Source organism: Cygnus atratus, chromosome 2 (genome assembly GCF_013377495.2).
Source record: "Cygnus atratus isolate AKBS03 ecotype Queensland, Australia chromosome 2, CAtr_DNAZoo_HiC_assembly, whole genome shotgun sequence".
NCBI lineage: Eukaryota > Metazoa > Chordata > Aves > Anseriformes > Anatidae > Cygnus > Cygnus atratus.
This window is the reverse complement of record NC_066363.1, coordinates 110,590,272-110,613,722: the sequence shown is the minus strand read 5'-3', so window position 1 is coordinate 110,613,722 and position 23,451 is coordinate 110,590,272. Positions and strand designations below refer to the sequence as shown.

Below are 23,451 nucleotides of genomic sequence, written 5' to 3'. Positions count from 1 at the left end.
AGGGAGATCACCACTGATAAACTGTTCACCCACTGCCATGCTCATGGCAATTTTATGCCCAGTGCCATCCATGAGTATGTAATACAGGCTTAAAAAACCATGACACATACAGATTACCCTTCCTCTCCTTACCGCTTCCAGCATGAACTTAACCTTAAATTTTTACCGATTTTTGATCTCAAAACGCATTGCTGTGTGCGAGTTTCATGGGGCCTCTCAAGTACAATCTCCATCTGCAGCTGTAGCAGTCCTCATCGCCCGTCCTCTCACCCTGCTAGTAAGGCAAGAGGAAGGAACTGTGCTCTTACTTGTGGTGGTCCTGTCAAAAGCAGCCGCCTGGGGTGAAAGCTCCTTGAGCCGGACGCCTCACCCTGATTGCTGAAGTCCGCGTGGTGCTGTCGGGCTGTCGTCCACTGCCGGTAGTAGAGCGACTGCTCCTCGCTGCTCATGTCCTTGTGAAGCAGGGGCCTGAGAGAGCTCAGCCAAGACACGTCGGCGTGAGGCAGGAGGGAAGAGGAAGAAGGCAAATTCCCACTTTTCTGCGAGCTCAGGAGGCAGTACGCAGCTTTCGACAGGATGACGATGCGTGGCAGCGCAGCACGCAGGGCCTTGCTGTCTTTGGCTGAGTGGCCAGGCCACCGAAACGTCTGGGAGACTGAAGACAGCGACGACAGTTTCGAAGTGGTGCTGCTTGCCATCTGGTTACCCAGGGAGTCGCATTCTTGTTTCAGGGTCTCTCCAGCTGTGAAAGCAGGGTAGGCCCCCTCATCGACCGAGCTGTGCGCCACAGTCTGAAAGTTGAGCGATGGTGCTTGCTTCTGAGACTTGTCCGCAGCACTCGAGGAGCTCACACCGTTGTCAGCCAGGGAGCCTGGCAAAACAAAGAGCAGGCAGTGAACAGATACTGGCTGACATAAGAAAAATGCAAAAAAATCATGAACCCATTTGATCTAGAGCACAAGCTTAACCTACAAGTACTTCTGTTCCTGAGTACAGCTGGGAGAGGCTTAGGCTGGTGTTTCAACAGTTAAAAAAAAAAAAAAATCCATCTGTCCCTCTTGCTGGAGAGGCAACAGCCATTCTGTTAGGGTTCAGGGTCCAAACACAAGTATCCCAATCCCAAATGACTGCTAATCTCAGTATGTTAACTATGATTTCCCATCTGGGATTTAGAATTTCATGGTACAACCCTCTGAAACTGAAGTATAACACACCGCTGTACACATAGATCAATTTGGCCCTCCTTTCAGTGGAGGACATTTCACTGCAACCTTAAAGTGAAGTGGGCTGTGCTCCCTCCACCATACCAGGCAGCTTTAAATGCGTGGTAAGATCTGGTGCCTGGCAAAGGCTCGATTCAGCTGCCTTAATACCTCAAATTCATAGGGAAACAAAGGGAAGGACCTAGAAGTGCCAGGCAAATGCAAGGAAGGAAAGGCCTGGTGGAAGAGGATTCTCCACTGAGGCCTGAAGAAGTAGAGTGAGACCCAGCCACCCTGCTGGTCTTGGCCAGGAGGCAAACATCCACTTCTACCCACAGCTACCCCCCCCAGTTACACAGCATTTTGCTATTCCTAGCGTTAATCCTGTTAATTTCTACTCTGATTTTTAAGATCTTTTCAGGATCCACCAGACGAAACTATCAGCAAACGTGAAATACGAGTTTAAAAAAATAATAATAAAGGACCCATCCTCCCACTGCAACACTGCTCCCTTTTAGCTGTAGACAGGGAAATTGCTCACCATGGCAAGGATCTGCACATAATATTTCACTGCTCAGCCTGCAGCAGGGTACAAGCCGTTCCCATTTGATGAAGCATCTCAATATTTACATTCAATTTCCAGTGACAGATAGCCGAAGACTTACTCTTTAGAGCAGCAGCAGCAGACAACTGACCTGAGGTTCCGGTGACAGCGCTGCTATTACTCTGCGGTCTGTCCAAGTCTATCAGCAGCTCATCAGAGTCATTCTCGCTACCATTAGCTTTCTCGTGCTCCTTCTCACTCAGGTCAAGAGCTACAATGGGCCCTCGAATCGCCTCCTTCGAGACGTAGCAGCATGCCAGGCCTACTTCTTGCTCTAATGCAGTCCGAGTTAAGTAGCTCGAGTCAATTAGCCGAAGGTCGCAGTACTTCAATGACCTGCAAAAGCCAAGCCAAGAAAAAAGGATGGTTTGTTTTCCCCGACCCTGAACAACACTCCCTATCTTTAATTGCTTATTAAATATTCACGAACAGTTCTACTACCCATTAAATATCACATAATTTTAAAACACGCAGCACATAAGCTGTGCTCCTTGGTGCTTTGCGCAGATGTTCACTGACCCACAGAGTGCAGGAGCTTTACTTTTCACAAGCCACACTTCCCAAAATTTTAAACTGTTCCCAAAGTCTTCTAAAATGCGCTTCTTTGTGAAAAAAAATGAACAGTTGGTATCAAACCACGTAACCTCCCCCACAAAAAAACTTATCAAAACATATTAGAAAACAAACATATTGCAAGAGCAGTAACAGCACCTGGGGAAAGTTTCTCCCAGAGGATCCTTGCCAGTTAGAATAACGATGCAAGGCAGACCTTCCAAATCCTGATAGGTGCGAGGAATCCAGTCATCCTGCTCATTTCCCCTCCAAGCCTGTGAACAGAGAATATCCAAGTCACATCTAAATGAAACCTTCTAAGCAATCACCTGTTGTTTTGTTTGTTTGTTTTCAGTTCCTGACTTTTCTTTGTATACAGGGCTGCTCTTGGTTCAGCAGAGCTTGGTGAACATGGCTGAGTTCATCAGGGTCCTCTGTTTTGGATGGAGCCTCCTCAAACACTGCTCTCTCTTGAGCAACAGTATCAGCATTCAATCAAGAGAAGCGTGAGCAACTGTGAAAAGGAAGCAAAGCTGAAAAGACTCAGGGACCATCACTTGGAAAGGAAAGAAGCCAGTCTGCCTCTCCAAACACTGGAATTACGAAGCTGAAATGGGAAAATGCAGGTTCATACCCTGCCATTCTTGTCAATACACTGTGAGTACTGCCTGGTAAAACTGACAACGCAGCCTCTTCAGTCAGGGACTAGTCAAGGCAGAGATCGTCAGCAGACATCATCAGAGAACATCAGAGATCAGCAGTCTCTTTACACATAACCTATAGATTTCACATGTCCATGTTGAACAGAGACATCGAGGCCTCTCCAGACAAGGAAAATAAGCCATAATTGTTTCAGAATCAGCAGGTATTCGAGCTACAGCATTCATTCTGTTGGAAGAAGATTCTTCTTCTTTCTTTTTAATAATGGACAATACCAATTCAGAAGAAAATTCAGACCTAGCTGACGCACGGAGTCTGTTTTGCCAGGTCGTAGAGATGGCAAGCCCAACCACTCAAAGTGCCCATGAAGAATATTTATCAATGTATTGACAGATACCCATATAGATTCATCATAGATAAACAAATTACAGAGCAACCCGACTCATGCAAACTGTGTGGAAAACAACCTAAAGGAAGAACGCTGTCTTAAATTCCCTCTCGGCTCTTCTGTTCTCAACCTGTGTGCTCAACCTGTTCTTTCCTTACCCTTCCTCCTCCCCAGAAAGGCTGTGTTTTATGAGTCATTTTCTCAGGCAGATGAAGGGGATTGAAAAAGAGGACTCAATAGCAGATCAGTGACTCAGCGTGCCATTTTACCTTCTGAAAATTTCCACTGAAATAACCTATGACTAATTTTTTCTTAGCTTAGGAAGAGCATGATTTGGAACAGTATTCCCCGCCTCTGTTATGGCTCTAAATTTCTTTTCCCAGCCCTGATTTTTTTTCCCCTGCTGATTTCTGCATCTTCCTCGTAACATGTTCGTAGAAAAAAAATATTTCTCCAACTACCTAACAACCTCTGCTGGCCCAGTTAAACAGCCTCAGCAGCAGAGAGAGATTTTCTGGCTTTTCAGCAGGGTTAGCCTGGCTGCGCATTAGCCTTCCTTCCCAGTGCTGGAAGATTCTGAGTAAGTGCACGGCTAGAAAATGAAATTGGAGCAGGCAGATTCAAAACTGATTTTTCTTTCTTCTAGCCTAAAGAATAAAAAAGAAGCCTGAGTGCCTGGAGCTTTGAGCTGGAAACCCGCATACAGAAGATGTATTTTTTGTCCACTTTATTCAGGAGGGGCAGAGAGCTGCAGCCCTCTAGGCTCCCCACTTCTGAATGGCTCCCAAATTGACTTACTACACTTAAAAGGTGACCTCTATTGCCATGACAACATGGCTGGTCAAAAAAAAAATAGTTATTTAAATTATTTTCCATCTCTTCTTTCATTCCTTACCTCTAGCTGTTTCTCCCCCCTTGGAGCCTGGCTCCCAGATGGCAAGGACTGACCCGTGTGGCGTGCCAGAGGGCTCCTCTGCTGGAGGGGGACATGGTTCAACTACCAGCACCTCACAGACTGCTGCCGGCCCTCCCAGCCCTGCTGCGGCACCACACGCACTGGTAACTCGCTCTTAGGAAGAGGGGAAGTCAAATCAACCTTTCCAATGGGGGCTACCAGAAGCTATAAGCTTTCCCTTCCGGCTCCTGAAGAAGGTCGAGACGAAGTCTCATCCCCCCTGCAACCCACCGCAGGTATCGGCGGGGCCAGGACTTCAAGACTCAGCCTCTCCAGCAAGCACTCGGCAGCCTGGTGTCGCTCCCCCCTCCTCTCCAGGGCACTCACAGTGGAAGCAGCCAGCAGCCAGATCCCCCCTGCCTCTAGTCCCCCAGCACCGGTACGCCTCCTAACATCAGGAGGAAAAGCCAAGCTGCAAGGAGACCAAATCAAAATCGTCTGCAATGAACTGGACTCAACAGGAACCTGGCTGATGAATTTTGTAATGGGAATCAGTTGCACAAACCTGTCCCCACACCACTTCAGACAGCCCGTGTTATCCCGGGCACCAGACTGGCAGGGTTGGCAGCCCAGCACAGTACTCACAGGTGCCCTTCATCCTTCTGGAGCACCCACCTAAAAAGGGTAGGTGGGAAAACCCACCTAAAAAGGCACTGCAGGCTTATATTTGGACAACTAAATTCCTCTCCTCCCTCTCTTTATAGGCATCTTTCAGAGTTAAGTTTTTTTTTTGTTGTTGTTGTTGTTGTTTCTTTCTAGTCACCTACAAGGAAAGAAACGAGTCCAGAATCCTACAGCACTATTTACTTCAAAAAAGCATTTTACATTGTGGGGAATTACATTTAGGATTTTTTTCCATTCTCTATCTGATCAAAGTCCTCTATTCAGATCAATGGCTACATGGATATTCACCTACATCAGCCTCTTACACTCAATCCTGATCTGCACGGAAAGCCTCACAAGCTGTCCCAACAATGTGTATGGGCTGCAACCACAAGGTTCAAGTGCCATAAAGAAACCCTCATAGGACTCACAACCCAGAATGATTCGAGGTTAGAATTAAAGCCTAGCCCAAAACAACAACAACAAACCACCAGCAGCACAGGGCTATCTCACATCTTGTTTTCTCCTTCACTATTTCTCTTCCAGGTGTACACCAGTAACGAGTGGTGATCCTCAGGGGTTGGTATCAGGACTGGCATTATCCAACATCTTCGTTGGTGACATGACAGTGTTATTGAGGGCACCCTCAGCAAGTGTACTGATGACACCAAGCTGTGTGGTGCAGCTGACACGCTGGAGGGCAGGGCTGTCATCCAGAGGGAGCTGGACAGGCTTGAGAGGTGGGGCTGTGTGAACTTTGTGAGGTTCAACAAGGCCAAGTGCAAGGTCCTGCACCTGGGCTGGGGCAATCCCAAGCATATATACGGGCTGGGCAGAGAATGGATGGAGAGCAGCCCTGAGGGCCTGGGGGTGCTGGTTTTGAGAAGCTCGGTAAGAGCCAGCAATGTGTACTTGCAGCCCAGAACGCCAACCATATCCTGGGCCACATCAAAAGCAGCGTGGCCAGCAGGTTGAAGGAGGTGATTCTCCCCCTCTGCTCTGCTCTCATGAGACCCCACTTGGAGCACTGCATTCAGCTCCGGGGTCCCCAGCATGAGGACATGGACCTGTTGGATTGAGCCCAGAGGAGGGCCACCAGGATGATCAGAGGGCTGGAGCACCTCTCCTGTGAGGACAGGCTGAGGGAGTTGGGGTTATTCAGCCTAAAAGTAGAGAAGGCTCTGGGGAGGCCTTACAGCAGCCTTCTAGTACCTAAAGGGGGCCTACAGGAAAGCTGGGGAGGGACTTTCTATCAGTGTAGTAATAGGACAAAGGGCTTTAAATTAAAAGAGGGGAGATTTAGATTTGACATTAGGAGGAAATTCTTCACTGTGAGGGTGGTGAGGCACTGGCACAGGCTGCCCAGAGAAGCTGTGGATGCCCCATCCCTGGCAGTGCTCAAGGCCAGGCTGGATGGGGCTTTGGGCAGCCTGGTCTGGTGGGAGGTGTCCCTGCCCATGGCAGGGGGGTTGGGACTAGGTGGTCTTTAAGTTCCCTTCCAACCCAAACCATTCTGTGATTCCCTCTCCTGCAGCAGACAGGGTTTGAGAAACGGAAGGGGTGGCTGCTTTAAAGGACATTTTACCTGGTTTTGGTTGTAGAGAAGCTCTTTAAGAAAGGTTCACAAAATTCCTTCATTTTCTGTGTGCTTTTAAACACACTGTAACTCATAATGAAACTGAAAATGAATCTCTGTGTGAGATGTAAAGCAGGGATCAGGACAGATAACCTGAACTACATTCAGGCTGGTAAGAAAGGCAACCAAACTTTTTTTTAATGTAGCAAGGTTAATACAGGAAGTGGATGTGGCTCATTGTACCAGCCTCTTATAAATCCATGCAATTAGCTTGGTGCATATATGCTGTGCAGAAAAGGCTTTCAACACGCAGTGGTTTGAGAAAATAAGTCTACAACAAACAGAATATTTTACCAGTTGCCAGAAGAGCAGAGGATGGTAAGACAGAGCAGACAGTTAGATACGCTAGAGAGATAAACTGATGGAAATAATTAGTTTGTCTAGGGAGATCCGAGCTCTGCTTTCAGAGGTTCAAAGAGGAATCTGACTCATGCTGTTATTCAATTTTAACAAGCAAGATAACATCCGGTGTTTGACTTCAGGGACCAGAAACAATTCAATTTTTTTTCTGAGTTCCTAAATCATTAATGCTCATCAAAAGTACTGTATACTTCCTTGGAAAAGATAAAGATCCTGGACTCTTTTCCTATAAAATAATTAAGTTTAAAACATGTGGGAACACACACGAAATACGTACAGCAGTCAGATGACTACAACGATCATACAAAGAAATACGTAGTTTCTGCTAACCTTCAACCGTGTCACAAAGTGTTTCGCAACCGTAAGCTCTGAAGCCGGATTCCCAAGGAGGATCTCAAAGCGGTACTGCAGACCTAGCTTGTCTCTTACTTCTTGTAACCTCTCCTTGGCCAGCATGGCCAGCTGCACAGACGGCACCCTAATGACGAGCATGTGGCCGCAGCCGTTCTTATCCTTTCCGGGAGAAGTGATAAGGTCATCCATTATGCTGAGCGTTTCAGGCGTGCTGTGATCTCTTAGCGAGGCCATGGTCGTGAGAGCCATCAGAGCCTGGGAATACTGCTGGATGAGAAGGTAGCAGCGAATCACCATGCTGTGCAGCCGAGGATACCTTTCGGGAGATAACAGTTCTGCGTTAGCGCGTGCAAAATCACAGTAGTGTCTGAAAATTAGCCAAAAAACAGGGCTGTGCAGTAAAGAAGTACCCATTTTTTCCTGTAGTGCTTGAAGAATGAAGCCTTTAATTTTCACAGACCAAAATTTTGCTCAAAACCCAACTGTGTTTTAATTAAACATTCTCCAAATGTGGAAAATTAAGCGCAAAGTCCTGCTCTCAAGTAAAAGGAATGATAAACTTCTGTTATCTTTATTTGGGACAGAATTTCAACTAAAGATCTTTAACTTAATGGAGATATGGATCATCTCAGATCTGCTTCACTCCAAGAGCAGGGGCTAATAAACTTGCTGTCCAGAAGAAGATGGGATGAAGCACATCCACTTTGCTGTCCAGAAGATGGAAGAGGACCATCACTGCTTCAAGTGGTTTCTGGAAGAAGTACTTCATGATTTCCCATTTCCCACTCACTTCCCCAGAAAGTTAGACTTATCAATAGGGATTGCTGGCTCTGAGACAAACTTTCTAGTCTGATCCTAACCTCAATATTAGGGCAATATTTGCATATGTACTAAACCTCCTTCATCCTTTTCCCAATCCGCGTCTTAAGAACAGAAAGAGAGCAATAGTGGCCACTGTCTCTTCCACTGGACTTGCTCAGAAAGACTACAAGAAACTTAAAGAACTGACCTATTGAAATTAATTGACCTTACTAAGATTTATCACATTTATTAATTACATATTTGTAGATAATATGGATGTATTTAATGATTCATGTTGATAACTTGATATTGCATTTTACTTAGCAAATATAGATACATTTTCAGTTACATTGACCTACATAAAATAGCAAAAAACAGTACAGAAGACAAAACAATCCTGTTCTATTAAATATGGCAACATGAGAACTATAGCCTGAACAGTTATAACGGATCCATCCTGCTGATATGCAGAACAGATTAACTCCACGTTGCTGGAAACCATGTCATTGCTTCTGTTTCTATAATGTGAGCATTTAATTCTATCCTGGAGATGTGCTATGAAATGAGCTTGTTCAGGCAGCTACAGGGTACTTACAAGCCACTTTCAGCCTCTCAGCTGTACGAACCAAAAGCACAGCCAGCTAATGAAAGAATAAAATTGAAGTTTTTGAAATGACATCACTCTCCTGGGCCACCACTGACAAATTTGCTGGCAGTCTCAGCAGAGAGACACCAGAAGCAGTGAGGTATTTAATTTCTGGTACCTTCTTAGCTTAGTAAGGACTGAGCCAAAAGGCAGGAGCAGCACAGACGAGCTTGGACTGCCACTGCATGGGCCTAATCTTTCCATAAGTAAATGAAGCACATCCCCTGCTTCTTCAACAGTACAAAATTTGTTACAAAAATAAAAATTGCACATACTTCATGGATCCCTAGATCAACATCAAATGTCATCATGTCTTCATCCCCTTGAGATGGGGCTCATAAATATATCTGCACCCTTAAGATGCCAATTAAGCAGAATCCTATTTACCTTTCTAAAAGCGTGTTGACCATTTTTTCAAAGGTTTCATCACATCTCAGAAGTGGACTTGTGACTCCCCATTGGAGGGATTTGCTGTATTCATTCAAGCCGAAGTATAGCTTGTCTTCACTGGCAGTATCATCCTGTTCCATACAGAGTTAGCAAAAACGTAAGAAAAGCTGGAAACAATTTTAATTTCTTTTGTCATTTAAAAGATAAGTGAAAAGTATTTTCCAAAGCAAAGTACCCTTTCTTTCATTTCTTCTCCTTCGATGTTATTGGTTTGTTTCAAAGAATATAATAAAATTTAAATTGTTTATCACAACTTACTATTTGTCTACATTTAGGAAAAGACAGGTGTAGGTCCTTTCAAATTTTTCAATGTATCTTCTACCTTTGATTGCAGGGGTTTTTCAGAATCCTGATAATTCCTTTCTGACTCCCTATATCTATATCCCTATAATGACTCTGGCTATATATTTACTGACAACTGTTATCTCATTTCTATTTAAAGTAGAACCTGAAAACAGAAGCATTATTCATTTCCAAAATTCTTCTTGATCGTCAGATTCTACACATCTCTAATGACAAACAGAAATTGATCATTTCTTTGCAGGAACGTAAATCTACTGACAGCAATCAGAAAGGCAGAGTATTTACTGCCTGAAATTTCATGAGGTGCCTGCTGGAAGCACAGCATGGTCTCCAGTGCATTTACATCACCAGTGATCACTAGCAATGTAATTAATCACATACAATCTCCTGTTTTCTGTGAGTTATCTGTTTAATCAAAAGACTGAAGTTGTTTATTTTTTACTTTTGGGAAAAAAAATTGTCTAGACCATTTTACAGAACATCACCACAATGGCTTACATTAACAATCAACCAAAAAGCAAACTTTGAGTATTCATTCACTCCTTCGTTTCCACTATTCTGTTTGACTGTTAGCATGCTGGGAGTTTATGGAAATAACCTTTTATTTTAACTTTAACTTTTTCCAGCTAATATTTTAATATACTTTACAGAAACCAATGGTCCACTCAACACATTAAAGTCAATCTGATACAATTTTTTTTCAAACGAAGAGGAAAAAAGGGTATTTTTTTAGAAAGGATAGCCAAAACATCCTCAGAATCAGCTGGCTGAAATGGTCAGTAAAGCTAATGGTACTGAATGTCAAAGTGACTTTTCTCACCTCGTCTGCACAGTGATGGCACTTACTACACTGTAACTCGTTAACCTAGTGCACCGTTTTTTAATAACATTTGAAAAGTTGTGAATAGACTTGACAGGCTGTATGACATACCACTTACAGTCAAAAGTTAGACTGCTTGAAAATGCAAAGCCAGCTCCACAGATTTCCAGCATGTCTACATAGCTTTGTCTGACCAGAGCATAAAAAGTCATTACTCATCTTACGTGACTGGATAGAGGAAAACATGAAATTCCTGGGCCTAAATGTCAATGCTACCTCTACTGTCATCATCCCAGGACTGCGTAGCTAGAGCCTGAGTAAACAAACTCCAGCAGAGAAAGAACTCCCTTCTAACACTTCGTTTTAACGTATATATCTGCTAGATTCTGTTAGGTGAAGAGTCAACATTAAGATTCACAATTAAAATTATAAATTAAACACTTACCACAGTATCAAATTGTATCCAATGTACCTCATTGCTAGAGCTGATCCTGGACTGCTGCGTTTGCAAGGCGTAAGGAAAAGAGCTGACCTGAAGAACAAGGAGGTTGAATGCTTCAAGGACCTCCCTGCAATTAATAACTCTATCAGCCAGACCATGACTAGGCTCACCATGTGACAGGGAACTTGAAATGGCACTGCAGAAATAAGAATGCAAAGAATTGCCTTACTGACATCCTGAGATTCAATGGGTTACTCTCTTCCTCCAGAAAAATCTCCAAATGACCATGGCACTGAGAATCACAGCCCAAAAAACTCTTTGAAAGGGTGAAAGATGTCAAAACCATTTGAGTGTTCTCTGTGGGTAGAGTCAGGCAACAGGGGAAAAAAAAACTAAATAAAGGACCAAAATCTGCTGAAAGTAAGAAGTTGAATTAGTGTGCCAATTTAAAAGATCATCAGACAGAGGAAACCAAAAATAAGCCAAAGCTGATGTCCTTCTTACTGAGGAACACTGTTGCATGAGTTGTGGGGTTAGGATAGAGTAACAAGTTTATAAAATCCACTGGATTCTTCACACAGATACATTTTTCTAAGAGACCAGGGAACCTGCTGTCCTGATTTCCAGCTCCTGGAATCACCTTGGCCTCCAGGATAGTTTAATATAGCGATAGGACAAGGGATAATGGTTATAAACTAAAAAAGGGTAGTGTTATATTAAACATTAGGAAGAAATTCATTACTATGAGGGTGGTGAGGCACTGGCACAGGCTGCCCAGAGAAGCTGTGGATGCCCCATCCCTGGAGGTGCTCAAGGCCAGGCTGGATGGGGCTTCGAGCAACCTGGTCTGGTGGGAGGTGTCCCTGCCCATGGCAGGGGGGTTGGAACTGGGTGATCCGTAAGGTCCCTTCCAACCCAAACCATGTTATGATTCTGTGATAAACAGGAATTCCAAATTCAGTATAACAAAAATTCAATGGGGAGGAAAAAATAGGAAGAATGTTGCTTTTAGTTATTTTCAGCTATCCTTCAAGGAAAGTATTTTATTATCTTTGCTATCCAAATGAGTCCCACAACCTAATGCACCATGTCTAAATCCCATTAAAATTTTTCTCCTCAGTTTACTCACAGATCAAGACCAGAACTATTTATTTATTTACTTCTTTCTTTTTGTCAATAGTAAAGTTGTGATTCAGCGTGAAGAAATGTTTCTGCACATGTGTATATGTTCTGTGCAGATCTGACACTGACCAACTTCAACAGTTTTTAAAATCCTTTTCTTACAGGAGCTAGTGCCTTTTTTAGAAGATGAAAAGTATTAAATATATCTAAGCCTTCTCATAATAAAAGCAACACTGTCATCAAGGATAAAAGCATGGATTAAAACATGGCTAGTTTGAGAACGTGAGACAGCTTCAGGTGTACATACAGAAAAAAACAGGGAAATAGGAAAAAGACAAAGAAAGTTGCAAATTTCAGCCCTTCTTCCTGTACTTCAGTACCATAGCTCTTACTCCTGTGAACAGTTTTATTAGGGATACAAAAATCTGAAGCTAGTCTCATCCAATTTCAGCTGAATCAGAATCAGCTAACTAATTAGTTAATTATTTATCAGGCTCAAGTAAAGAAGACAATTTCTGATTTTGAGGAACAAGATGCCTTAGGCCTAGAGGAACCTCTAAGTGATAAGTCTTTTGAAATACCTAATAGAAAGATACTGGAAGAGGATTGTTTTCCTTCAGTATATCGAAGCACCTACCTTGTTAAATCTACATGGGCATTGTCATGAACCAGCACAAACAGCGTATATGGATTCTGCTTCACTCGTTTCATGAAAACTTCAAATTTTGTTTGAATCTCATTGTCTAGCCGAACCACGTATTTCTCAGCTCTCTGATACGCTGTTCCATTGTCTTCTAGGCCCAAGTCCACAAGGACACCTACCAAAAAGGAGAATGCAAAAAAATCTTTTCCTCTGAGTACATCCAATAATTAATTGTCATCTGTAGGTATTGTCTGCCAATATCGCAACTTAGCCAAATCACTGATATGCCTCAGGAAGAAGATTATCAGAATGCATTTTCTCTCACACTGGAGACTGACATCTGCTTCTTCGCTTCTGGATTTCCTACAAAAAGTGTCTGAAGACCTTCCAAAGACTTCTCACATTACCAAAAAGGAAAAAAAAATCCACAAAAACTTCCAGAGCAGCACTCAGTTGGCTGTGCTCCACGATACTAGGCCAAACTTCCCCTTATTAGGTAATATATTAACCTTGCCACAGTCAGAAGTAGTTACTCTGACCTTTCCTTCGCAAAAATCTTAAATTTATGTAAAACTAACTCTAATATCATTTTTTCATGCCTTGCCTCTGCCTCAATGTTAGTGTCCAAATGTCAGTAAACCACAACTACTCTCTAGCAGTCTTTGTAATGACAAACTGCCATCATATTCATAAAATAGGCAAGATGTATATAGCTTTGAACATCTTCTGAATTAAAGAAGTAGCAATTAACCACACTGACACGTGGGTCAACTATCTATTTGCCACGCTCTTAATCACTTTTAAAATTATGTAAAACGTAAAGTAGAAACCACTCATTTAATATAATAAAATAAATGTGAAACACTAATATCAGACAACCTCTGGTTTAATGTGCAGCATTGTTAAGACACACACATGATAAAGTAAATAAAATGGGTGAAGAAACAAGGAATGGAACAAAAAAAAACACAGCAAACAAGGTTACATGAGGAAGGAAAAGAAAACCCTATTTCAAGCAATCTAATTCATTCTTTTCCTTTTACTAGTAAAACAGTACCAAGCTGAGAAAAAATACCTGCAGAGATGGACCATAAAATTGAGCTACATCAAGATACCGGCACAATCAGAAACCATGGGACATTTTAGTTCAGAGTTGAAAACAAGAGGGAAAAAAAGCCAACAGCTACCTAGAGCCACTCATAGAAACATTACACTGGATGCTCATATCCATGACTTTCAAATGCAAAAACAAGGGATTATTAGATACAGCTGAAGGTAGAAAAGAAGTCCTGCCGATGAAACAAACAAACAAAATATCCTAAATATATAGCTATCACAAGGACTTATTTACTCCACAATATCAGAGATCAAGAGCCAAAAATGACCAAACATCTACACAGACAGTCCACGGTTCCATTAGACAGGATTTTTTTTTTTTTTTTCTGAAGAGAAACTCTTATGCTTTTCTGGACATATCAATCACTAACAGAGTGGATAAAAAGAGCTGTTCTCAAAGGGGACATATTCCATCACCTGGACAGTAAAGCTTTCTTGTTCTTCTTGATGTATTTGATACCAGCTGTGGTCAGATGCAGAACCCAACAAAAGAACTCACTATCTGAAACAGCATGGCAATTATTGTCTGCTAATGTGAGTGTATTACCCATTTGCCTATGTAAATTTACCTGCACTTATGCTTGTGCTAATACGTGAGAGCATATGCACAAAGTGTACCTAGAACAAATGGCACTAGCAATCATAGGGAATAAAAGATCTGAACAACTGCATTCGCTCATGCCCCCCCTGTTCCTTGACAGCTGGATACTTCTTCAGGTCACACATTCCTCAGATCTGTATGAATATGGCAATTTCCTTTGCCACTTCTGCTGTACAGCTCGGGCCTAGTTTACGAAAGGAAGATGTTTTGAATTCATCAATGATACCAACTAATGGAGCCAATACAGGACATGCAAAATACATACAGGAGCACTTGTATCAGAGACGACTTAATAGCAAGCACATACTTGGGTATGATTTAAGTCTCTTTTTCCTCCCCTTCCTTTTACCTGATTGTCGAATCCGTTGCAGGGTCTGCTGCACCAGGACTTCTGAACGGGGAACTATAACGATGAAGTCTACTTTGCTGAAGTGGCCCAGGTCCAGGCTCTGATTGCCACTGTCTGCTATAGCACAAACCTGGGACAAGAGCTTTCTGGCAACTGTAAGCTGTGGCTGGTAAATTTGGAAGGTATCAACATCCAAATCTAGAGTGTGTGTGTTTGAAAAAGAAAACAAAACACAACAAGAAACATGTTTACTTTCCCACCCCCCAACACACATGACCCTCCAAATAGCCTACCCTCTATTATGAGAAAAAAAAAATAAAAAAAAAATCACTCACCAGAATAAATCCTAACACTCTGGAAAGCTGGGTACAAATCACAAATGTCAACTTCCTCTTTTTAATCAAAATGTGATTATCTGTCAGATGACCTCAGGTACAGTACTGCCCATTTTTAAGTGCTTTAAGTGTTTCTGAGTATTTTTAAGGGTGCGGCCCAAGGAAATGTCAATGCTAACACAGTGAAATGCAATCCGTTAAACAAACCAACACATACATAACGTGCATATATTAGAGATATCTACATGTCCCTGATCTTCTCCTGAAGCTTGCTGTTCTCCTTCAGGAGCTTCCCTCTCCCACTCCTGTCAGGAGAACCAGCTGAGGTTACGGTGCTCAGGGCACCACGGGAGGAGAGCCACCACACCTATTAACCTGAGGAAACTGAGCCTGCCTTGATAATCCTGCCAAGAAGATTCTAGCAGTGCAGCAGGGAAGCTGGGAGTTCATTTGTACATGAGATCTACTCTGATTTCTTGAGCCCCACTCTAAGTAAGCATTGAGATAGCCATGGGTCTATCTGTCTTATCCTTACATATACTGCAAAGCGAAAATAAGCAATACACTTATGAAATAAATCTCAACTATTTTTGGGGGGAGAGCATTTATTTGTTTGGAGGTTTCTTGATTTTTAACAAAATTTTAGTCTCAGATTTAACTGAGCTTAATAAGTGTCAATATACTAGTTGCAGAGAACTGGGGGACTGGGCTTTTTATAGGCATGTAGCAGAACACTCCTGTTTCCTGCAAGAAAAAGCATATTCCTGTTTTCAGTATTTCCAGTAGGCAATTTCTATGCCTGACAATCCATGTTTAACTAGCCCCTGAATGTTTTCAGCTTGCAGGTTACCAACAGTAAAATAGGATTTACAATAATCCCATTACAGTTTTTCTATCAGTTTTTCTACTGGGTTAAATCCTGATGAACAGTGTTTATCATTAAAAAATAAAATAAAATAAAATAAAATAAAATAAAATAAAATAAAATAAAATAAAATCCAGATCTAATACAAATTTAATACACAAGAACTACAGTTGTTTTTTCAAGTAACAAACCACTTTAAAAAATGTTATAATTTACATGAAAATTTGAGGTTATTTGGGGATGGTTGGACCAGATGATCCTGGAGGTCTTTTCCAACCTTAATGATTCTACATTAGTTTTACAAAGACATACATGTGTTCATGTGTGCACTTATCTCCTGTTCAGACCTGCTTCATTGTTCACTCCTGTGGATCTACTTTTGGAGAAAGGTCCCACTCACCGCCCAGGAGACTTACCTCCCCTTTTTTTTATTCAGGCAGATTCCCTGTAGCTTAAGTCATTGTATAGCCATATTTTAAAGACAAAACTAACTCAAAATAATTGTTTTGAAAAAAACATGAAGGATTAAAAAAGCACCACTGCACATCATTACATGGTAAGAACAAAAATAAAATAATAATAATCATAAAAAAAATCAAAAGATGGTTATAATTTCAAATTAATCCTGCGTGGAAGCTCAAGGCTTGTCCTTCTGGCAACCACCCTAATTGGATCTTCTGATCCATTTGGAGACTATAAACCGTCTTGTTTTCATTCAGATTTAACCCTGAGATGATTAATTTGAACTAACTAATGTGAGTCAAAAGCATACCTTTCTTTCACAGGGAAAACAAAGCTTTATTGGAGGTTGAATTTGCTTTAATACTAGACCTAAAAGAATCTCAGTGTTCACAGCAGCTCAATGTATCTTCTTTTACCATTACTGTCATATGAAAAGGAAAGTGTGGTTAAAACTCTGAATAATAAAACAATTCCAAAAAAGGGAAAAATGATAATTAGCATTTTTAGGTAGACACGCCTAGCTCATCCATTGCACCTAAGTATCTCATCACATTATGCTGAATAATACATATATCAAGTAAGAAAATTATAGATTATGCTTGCCTAGCACACTCACTCCGAGATCTTAAAACATTCTCCTCAAAAACTGGGAAAAAGTAAGCCCCAGGGCACAACTGCATAGTACGTTATTACAACTCTATGTGTGGAAAGTGAGGAATATCAAAAGTTAAGACACAGGAGGACACCTGGGGAGATCAGGAGGAGAACACAGTTCTCCTCTGCCGTGAACGTACGGTTACATACCTTTTCTAGTTGTACAAGGGTGAGATGAGCCCACACTGACATCTTCTCTACTCTGCTTAGTGCAGAACAGATGATCACATATTTTAACTTTGGAATTATAAAAGTTAGGGGGAATAAACGTTGCTGAAATTGCAACTGAGGTTTTCTGTCCAGGAGACTGATGTATTTCTACATCCAGACGGCAATATTAATATTTGAAGGTTGGCACAGTGACTACAGCCTTCAGACTCTTCTGAGGCACATGTATTTTGACATTTAACAAACTACTCACTTATTTCCCATCTTGCATGTAAAAAAACATTACCTGGTTCTTGTGTAGAAACCATGGCAATTGCCTCCTGTGATGATACGCATTCACTAACATCTCCATTAAAAGGAATAATGACGCTTTCCCCTCGCTGCTGTAGCATTTTCTCTAACAGCTTGTCCAAATCATCACCTAGTTAAGAATTAACAACACCGAATTATCTGGAAGCACTTTAAGATAAATGATGTATAACATGACATACAGATGTTCTCACATGGCTGATGGCAAATCTGTGAAGGGGCAGCAGACTGGAAATAAAGGGAAGAGAGGGCCGGGAAATTTGCCAGTTGAATAAACTCAAAAAGAAAAAAAAAAAAGAAAAAGAAAAGAAAAGAAAGAAAGAAAGGAAGACAGAAAGAAGGAAAGGAAAAAACCACAGATGAATAATTTCAGTTCTGTGCCTTTACAGCTAATGGTGACATCTGATGATGTCAGATATTACAAAGAAACACACTACATAACAGCTTCTAACACCTGTGCTAAAAGTGCAAACAAAGAATCATGCTCTCCTGTCAAATTCAGCAGTCCACACAGTGCTAAAAATGTTTTGTCACAAGAGGAATAATTCCCACTGCAGAGGTGAAGGATGAGTACTCCTTTACACTCACTTCATGAAGGGAAAGAAAAGATGCCTCACAGTGCAAAAGGGAAAACTGTATTCATGTGTGCTTTAACTGCTGAACAGAAGAAACACCGACCCTAAAAAAAAAAAGACACAATCACTGTCTTTGCTGGAGCTTCTGTTTCTTAGGTTTGCTTACCTAAAGATGTGTTTTTGAAATGTGATGCCAGGAAACTAACTTTCCCTGTGATGAGCTCGTAACTGATCTCTTTCAAAAATTCACTGGTGGTAAGCATGCTTTCTGCAAGTGCTCTAGATTGATATTGACCTGGAGAAGAGGGGGAAAAAGCAAGATCAATCTTTAACACAGTGCATTGTGAACACAATGTTTTCATCCTAGAGGTAAAGGGTACGCTGATGTTCAGTTATGGATCTCCACTGCCTTTACCCAACACACTGGGAGAGAATCTCAAACCTATTTTGCTAGAGACAGGAGAAATAGTTTTATCTGTGTAGCACATCGTTTGCCAGCCACTGTCCATAGGTTTGCACACTTGAGTGACAAATGATATGCAAAATACACGTTTTTACCTTAGATGGAGTGAAGGATTTTGGTTAAATATGAAAAAGTAATTATCCCAAGTATGGAAAAAAGAAAGAATATTACTAATTTATCTGACTACAAAGGAAACACGATGAGTTAAAATTCACTTCCAGCCAGAAACACTTACGCACACATGAAATCATAGCCAATCGCCAATGAGGAATCTGAAAATCAACATAGTAGAAAGGATAAAAAGCATATTCTGTTTTACAGTGATCTGCAGAAGACTGTGGTCAATCCAATACCATCATGCAAGATGGCACAGCTGTTACATGAAACAGAGGACAGACAGACTCATTTGCCACTGGGTCACTCCAAGATATTGTCTAAGATTGCCACTGAAGTTTCAGACCTCTCACGAAGCCATAATGACTATCATACAGTTGGTTTTTTAGGTCCTCATGGACATCAGTACTCCAAGTCTTGATGGAGGAATAGTGAACTATGACATTGCAGAGCAAAAATATGATGGAGAATAAAAATAAAAAAAGGATGTAAAAGCTGGAAATTTAAAAGCTGGAGCAACGTCTTGAGAAAATGCATTCAGCAGATTTCCATTAATACTCACAGTGTAGCGCAAATGTACTTACCTAGGACTAGTACGCAGAATTCATTTCCTCTTATCTTGGATGTGCAAATTGCAACTACATAATCTGGGAGCTTTTGCTGATGTTTCACTTCATTGAGAGACCTCAAGGTCTCCGAGATGCCCTCTGCCAGTGAGTTCTGGGTAACAACCACGTGCACAAGGTCCCGGGACACACTAGCAATTAACCTAGCAAGCCAAGGGAGTTGACCTGGCGACACAGAGATGCACTGTGCACTCATCTGCAAGGATCGCTCTCTCAGAGTGAACTCCTGCATAGCTTTCAACATGATCTGCTCAAATTCTTCCCTCAGGGGTATCTGGTCAGGACCTACGTTAAAAACAAACAAATAGGAGAACAGTATCTCATATCAAAATGTTATTGAACCAGGATTAATCTCTTGTCTGTCTTATGTGACAAGCTCCTTCGCTGTATTTTTTACATTTAAAAACCCACTCCCTACTCCGTGGATATCTACCCACACAACATATTCTTCCTATTTCATATTAGAAGCCCCCCTCTCTCTCTGTACCATACTTTCTCTCTCAGCATCCTCCTATTTTCTTTTTGACAATAAGGTATTCCATTTTATTCCTGGTTTTTCTACCCTCAGAAACTGGTGGGACAAACAAGAAGGTGAGGAAATACGTGCCTTTTGCCTGGAACAGAAGGATTAATCACATAGCCTCCATTTGTCTTTACAGCAGAAAACACAAATGCTCACCCTTGCAGTCTAATCACAGCCACACAATATGAACAAAGCCTGTCAACTGGTCTTCATTTTGCTTTTTCTCATCATGCATACACGTAAACTAAGCACATACACGAGCAAACAGGTCTAACCTCTTCTCTTACGGTTTGATTTAGCAAATTTTCAAACTTCTAATTTTAAGAAGCATACGTACATACAACTTTAAACCTACATAACTCAGAGTTTGTAAACTGTGTTGTGAACTGCAACTGGTAAATCAAAATAGAAGCTATCCTATCTTAGTATCAGTCCACCAGCTCAGCTCTAGATAAGATTTTGCTCGATAAGATTTATCTCATGGTCAAAGATACTCAGGAACATATGAAGAATATTCATGAATGCAGAGCAAAAAGTATCCATAGTTTAAACTGCCAAGATCCCATGTCAGTGCCAAAGCAGAGAGCTCTACACTTCAGCAGTTTGCTTGTCTATGACAAAAAGGGGGAGTTAAATACCAGTGATATGTGAAATGCTGTTTTTTTTTGTTTGTTTGCATGTTTTCTTTCAGGACCAAAGAAAAGAAATGAAGTGAACAGTGAAAAAAGGAAGCAGAAAAATTGTGTGAGAAGCAGGGAAGGGAGTGGGTAAATAAACCAAGTATGTCATACACAAAATTGCTGCCTGTTGTCATTTTGCCATTTTGAGAAGTAAATATGGAGAGCGTCTTCACCCAATTACCATAGGATGGCAGGACAGCTATAGATTTCTAAATGCAAGGCTGTTTACATTTTTGCTGCGAAGTTCTGATTAACCTAATTTAATGTATGGACATCATGGCCTATAAAGCATTGGTGAGAGTTATGGGTATAGCTCTGTATTTCTAATTATCTTTTTTGGAAATATATTTTCTCTTCCTTTCTAAGGTGATGATTTATAAGAGAAAAACTTCTCAAAATAAAGTTAGTTATCAGAAAGGCACTGATAAGGAAATATTTTGAAATTAGCACCATGTTTAACACCACAGTTGACTCGTGGCAATCTTTCCCCACAACAATTATCCAGAAAAACAAAGGAAGTGAAATCATTTGAGATGAAAGACAAAATGATAGATGTTTGATTATAAATAGCTTCATAACTACGTAACAAGTATCTATCAAAGTTAAAAGAGAGGATTTGATAGCCTCCCTACAGAAATGAGTACACAAAGGGATCGTCTTCACTTCAGAAAATGAACTGGAATAATACCATATAAAATCACGTCTGAGGAAGACCTTATTAACATAGTTATGTTTCCAAAAGCACCTACAGTTTAAGACATGTTCAAATGCCTTCCATTTCTGGGCGGACACACTCCACTGTGTGCCCCAACCATCTAAGACTGGGGGAATTGCTAGAACAACCTCCTGAGGTATGGGTGTCTACACAGAAGACAGAGACTGAGTTTGCATGCGCATTCAGATATGGAAGCTACAGAGACCTCTGGGTGTCACAGCATATGCATAGTCAAAGTGATTCGACTGTCCCACAACAAGAGAGAAGAAAGAATGATTTTATAATTCTAGACAGGTAGTTAACAGAGCGTCCAGAAATCTCCTCCATCTGAAAAACCAAAACACAGACCTTAGTGCTGCTAGAAACAATACTGCAGTAATAAAAAGCAGAAGACTGCAAGTGACAGAACCCGTATAACCCATATGGCAAATATGGGAACTTGAGGTACAAAAATAAAGCTTGAGAATACTTCACTATAAATGCTGTCAAAGTTAACAAATGTGAAATCCGAGTAAGCAAAGGCAGTAGACTGTAAAAAGCACTGAAATCAAACACTCCTCTTGATAGTTTTTTAGTTATTCCTTTATCAGTCAGCGGAATTTATAGCAACGCTATGGCTCACGGTCACAGCTTTAACTGTGAATAGTCTTCATAGTAGGTTTACAATGAAAGTATCGGAGACCTACTTACTTGTTTGCTTTGATTTGTAACATCACTTTGAGATTGCTCAGGCGGTTTCAGAAAATGTAACGGTATTATTCCACAATTAATAATGTTGTCTTGTCTCACAAGGAAACCGAAAGGAATTCTCCTATGTGTATATATAGATACACACACACACATGTATATTTTACCAAAAAGGTGCACTTCTGTAAATAATATCTGTATGAGCTGCAATCATATAGAGTTTTACACAAAAATATTTTGCACGAGTAGTGAGATCTGAAAAAATTAGGCAAGGCTCAGGCTGTGTCATTCTTCTGTCTGTTTTTTTGATCTTTGCCCTTATCTTACTCTTTTGTAATATACTCTGGAAGAAATAATAGCTTTTAACCCTACTTACTCAAGAAAAAGGCTCACATGAATAAACTGCTAATTTATGTGTGTAATTTGTCTTTTCTCCTTGTCAAAAAACTTTGGAACATGACTGCCCTCCATCTTTAATCTGCTTTGATTATACAATATGGGATAAAGGCTACAACTGTCAGGATTCAAACAGTTTTAAGTTTGGAGCAAGATGAAAACCTGTGCCATGTTTTGATCCCCATGTTCTTCAAAACGTATTTACTTTGCCCCCTCATTTCATTTCGCACTTCACATATGTCCAAGAGGAAAACTGCTCAGCTTTCAACAGCTAGTACCCAAAGCCAAACTCAACACCTGCTAATATGGCAACTTCTTTATGCTGAAGGCACAGTGCTTCCTAGACATAGCTCAGCTAAGCTCCAGAAGCTTTGAACAAGGCCTGCTCTAGCTTGCAGCGAATAAAGACGAAACATTCCCTTAAGGCTGGATTTGCTTATGGAATGTGGTTCACTGACTCCACGAGATTCAATAAATCACCTATTTTTAATTGGAAATGCTGTACCAGCTTGCTGCATGATTCCCTGAAGGAAATTTGCAAGCTGCCTCTATCAATCTAGAACTGTGTGAGGCAGCTCGTTTTAAAATGCAACCTCTACAAACTTTCCACCGAGGATGAAAAACTCCAATAACAAGTTTAAGCCCACTGAGAGAACAGCAAGAGAAAAACATTCACCCAATAAAGAAAAAGAATCACTTTGTCTGTTCCAACCTGGCATACAATGGACTATTAAGGGCATTTCCCAGCAGAGAATGATAAATAAAGCAAACAGGTCACTGAGGGCATTACAACACAGAGGATAGCCTCCTTCCTGTCTGTAACAGTTCTGCATCAGCAGAGAACAGCAACGCATAAGAACACAGGGGTTAAACCTACACAGAGTGCATTTACTTCCCCAAATTATAGTGTTATTACCAGCTGTACTTCTTTTGAAATGTCTGCACATTTCATACCATTATGTATTATAGATGCCCGAACGGAAATCCAATTCAGGAAAAGCAGCATGATCCCCACTAAAGTTACTTCACACTCCTCTATAATAAACAGTATCTTTTCAAATACAGAAGTTAAGAAGGAGACTGCTGTGAGAAGCTTCCTAAAGCTATCCTGCAATATTCTTTGACTTCTAAAACCTTACTGTTAACATTGTTGTATTTTACCCTAAGGTAGGGAAAAATGGACCTGTAATAAGAGAAAGAAAATGTGCTTTGCTCTCAAACTTGCAAAGGGTCCACTTCAAATACATTTGCAAGAATGAGATATTCATTGAA

The 23,451-nt window shown here is 41.0% G+C and overlaps 1 protein-coding gene across 6 annotated transcripts in view; it reads right to left on the bottom strand.

Annotated features, from left to right (window-relative positions):
• GREB1L (GREB1 like retinoic acid receptor coactivator) overlaps positions 1-23,451 on the bottom strand; it is a 135,451-nt gene that overhangs the window by 14,428 nt on the left and 97,572 nt on the right. For all 6 annotated transcript variants that reach the window (XM_050708454.1, XM_035564096.1, XM_035564095.1 and 3 more), the window contains 11 exons: positions 19,137-19,463; positions 18,142-18,270; positions 17,378-17,512; positions 14,608-14,805; positions 12,536-12,716; positions 10,780-10,972; positions 9,149-9,282; positions 7,291-7,630; positions 2,518-2,633; positions 1,898-2,142; positions 309-871 (listed from right to left, as the gene is read on the bottom strand). In XM_050708454.1, coding sequence (XP_050564411.1) covers positions 309-871; positions 1,898-2,142; positions 2,518-2,633; positions 7,291-7,630; positions 9,149-9,282; positions 10,780-10,972; positions 12,536-12,716; positions 14,608-14,805; positions 17,378-17,512; positions 18,142-18,270; positions 19,137-19,463 — 2,561 coding nt within the window. The remainder of the gene's footprint in view (positions 1-308; positions 872-1,897; positions 2,143-2,517; positions 2,634-7,290; positions 7,631-9,148; positions 9,283-10,779; positions 10,973-12,535; positions 12,717-14,607; positions 14,806-17,377; positions 17,513-18,141; positions 18,271-19,136; positions 19,464-23,451) is intronic.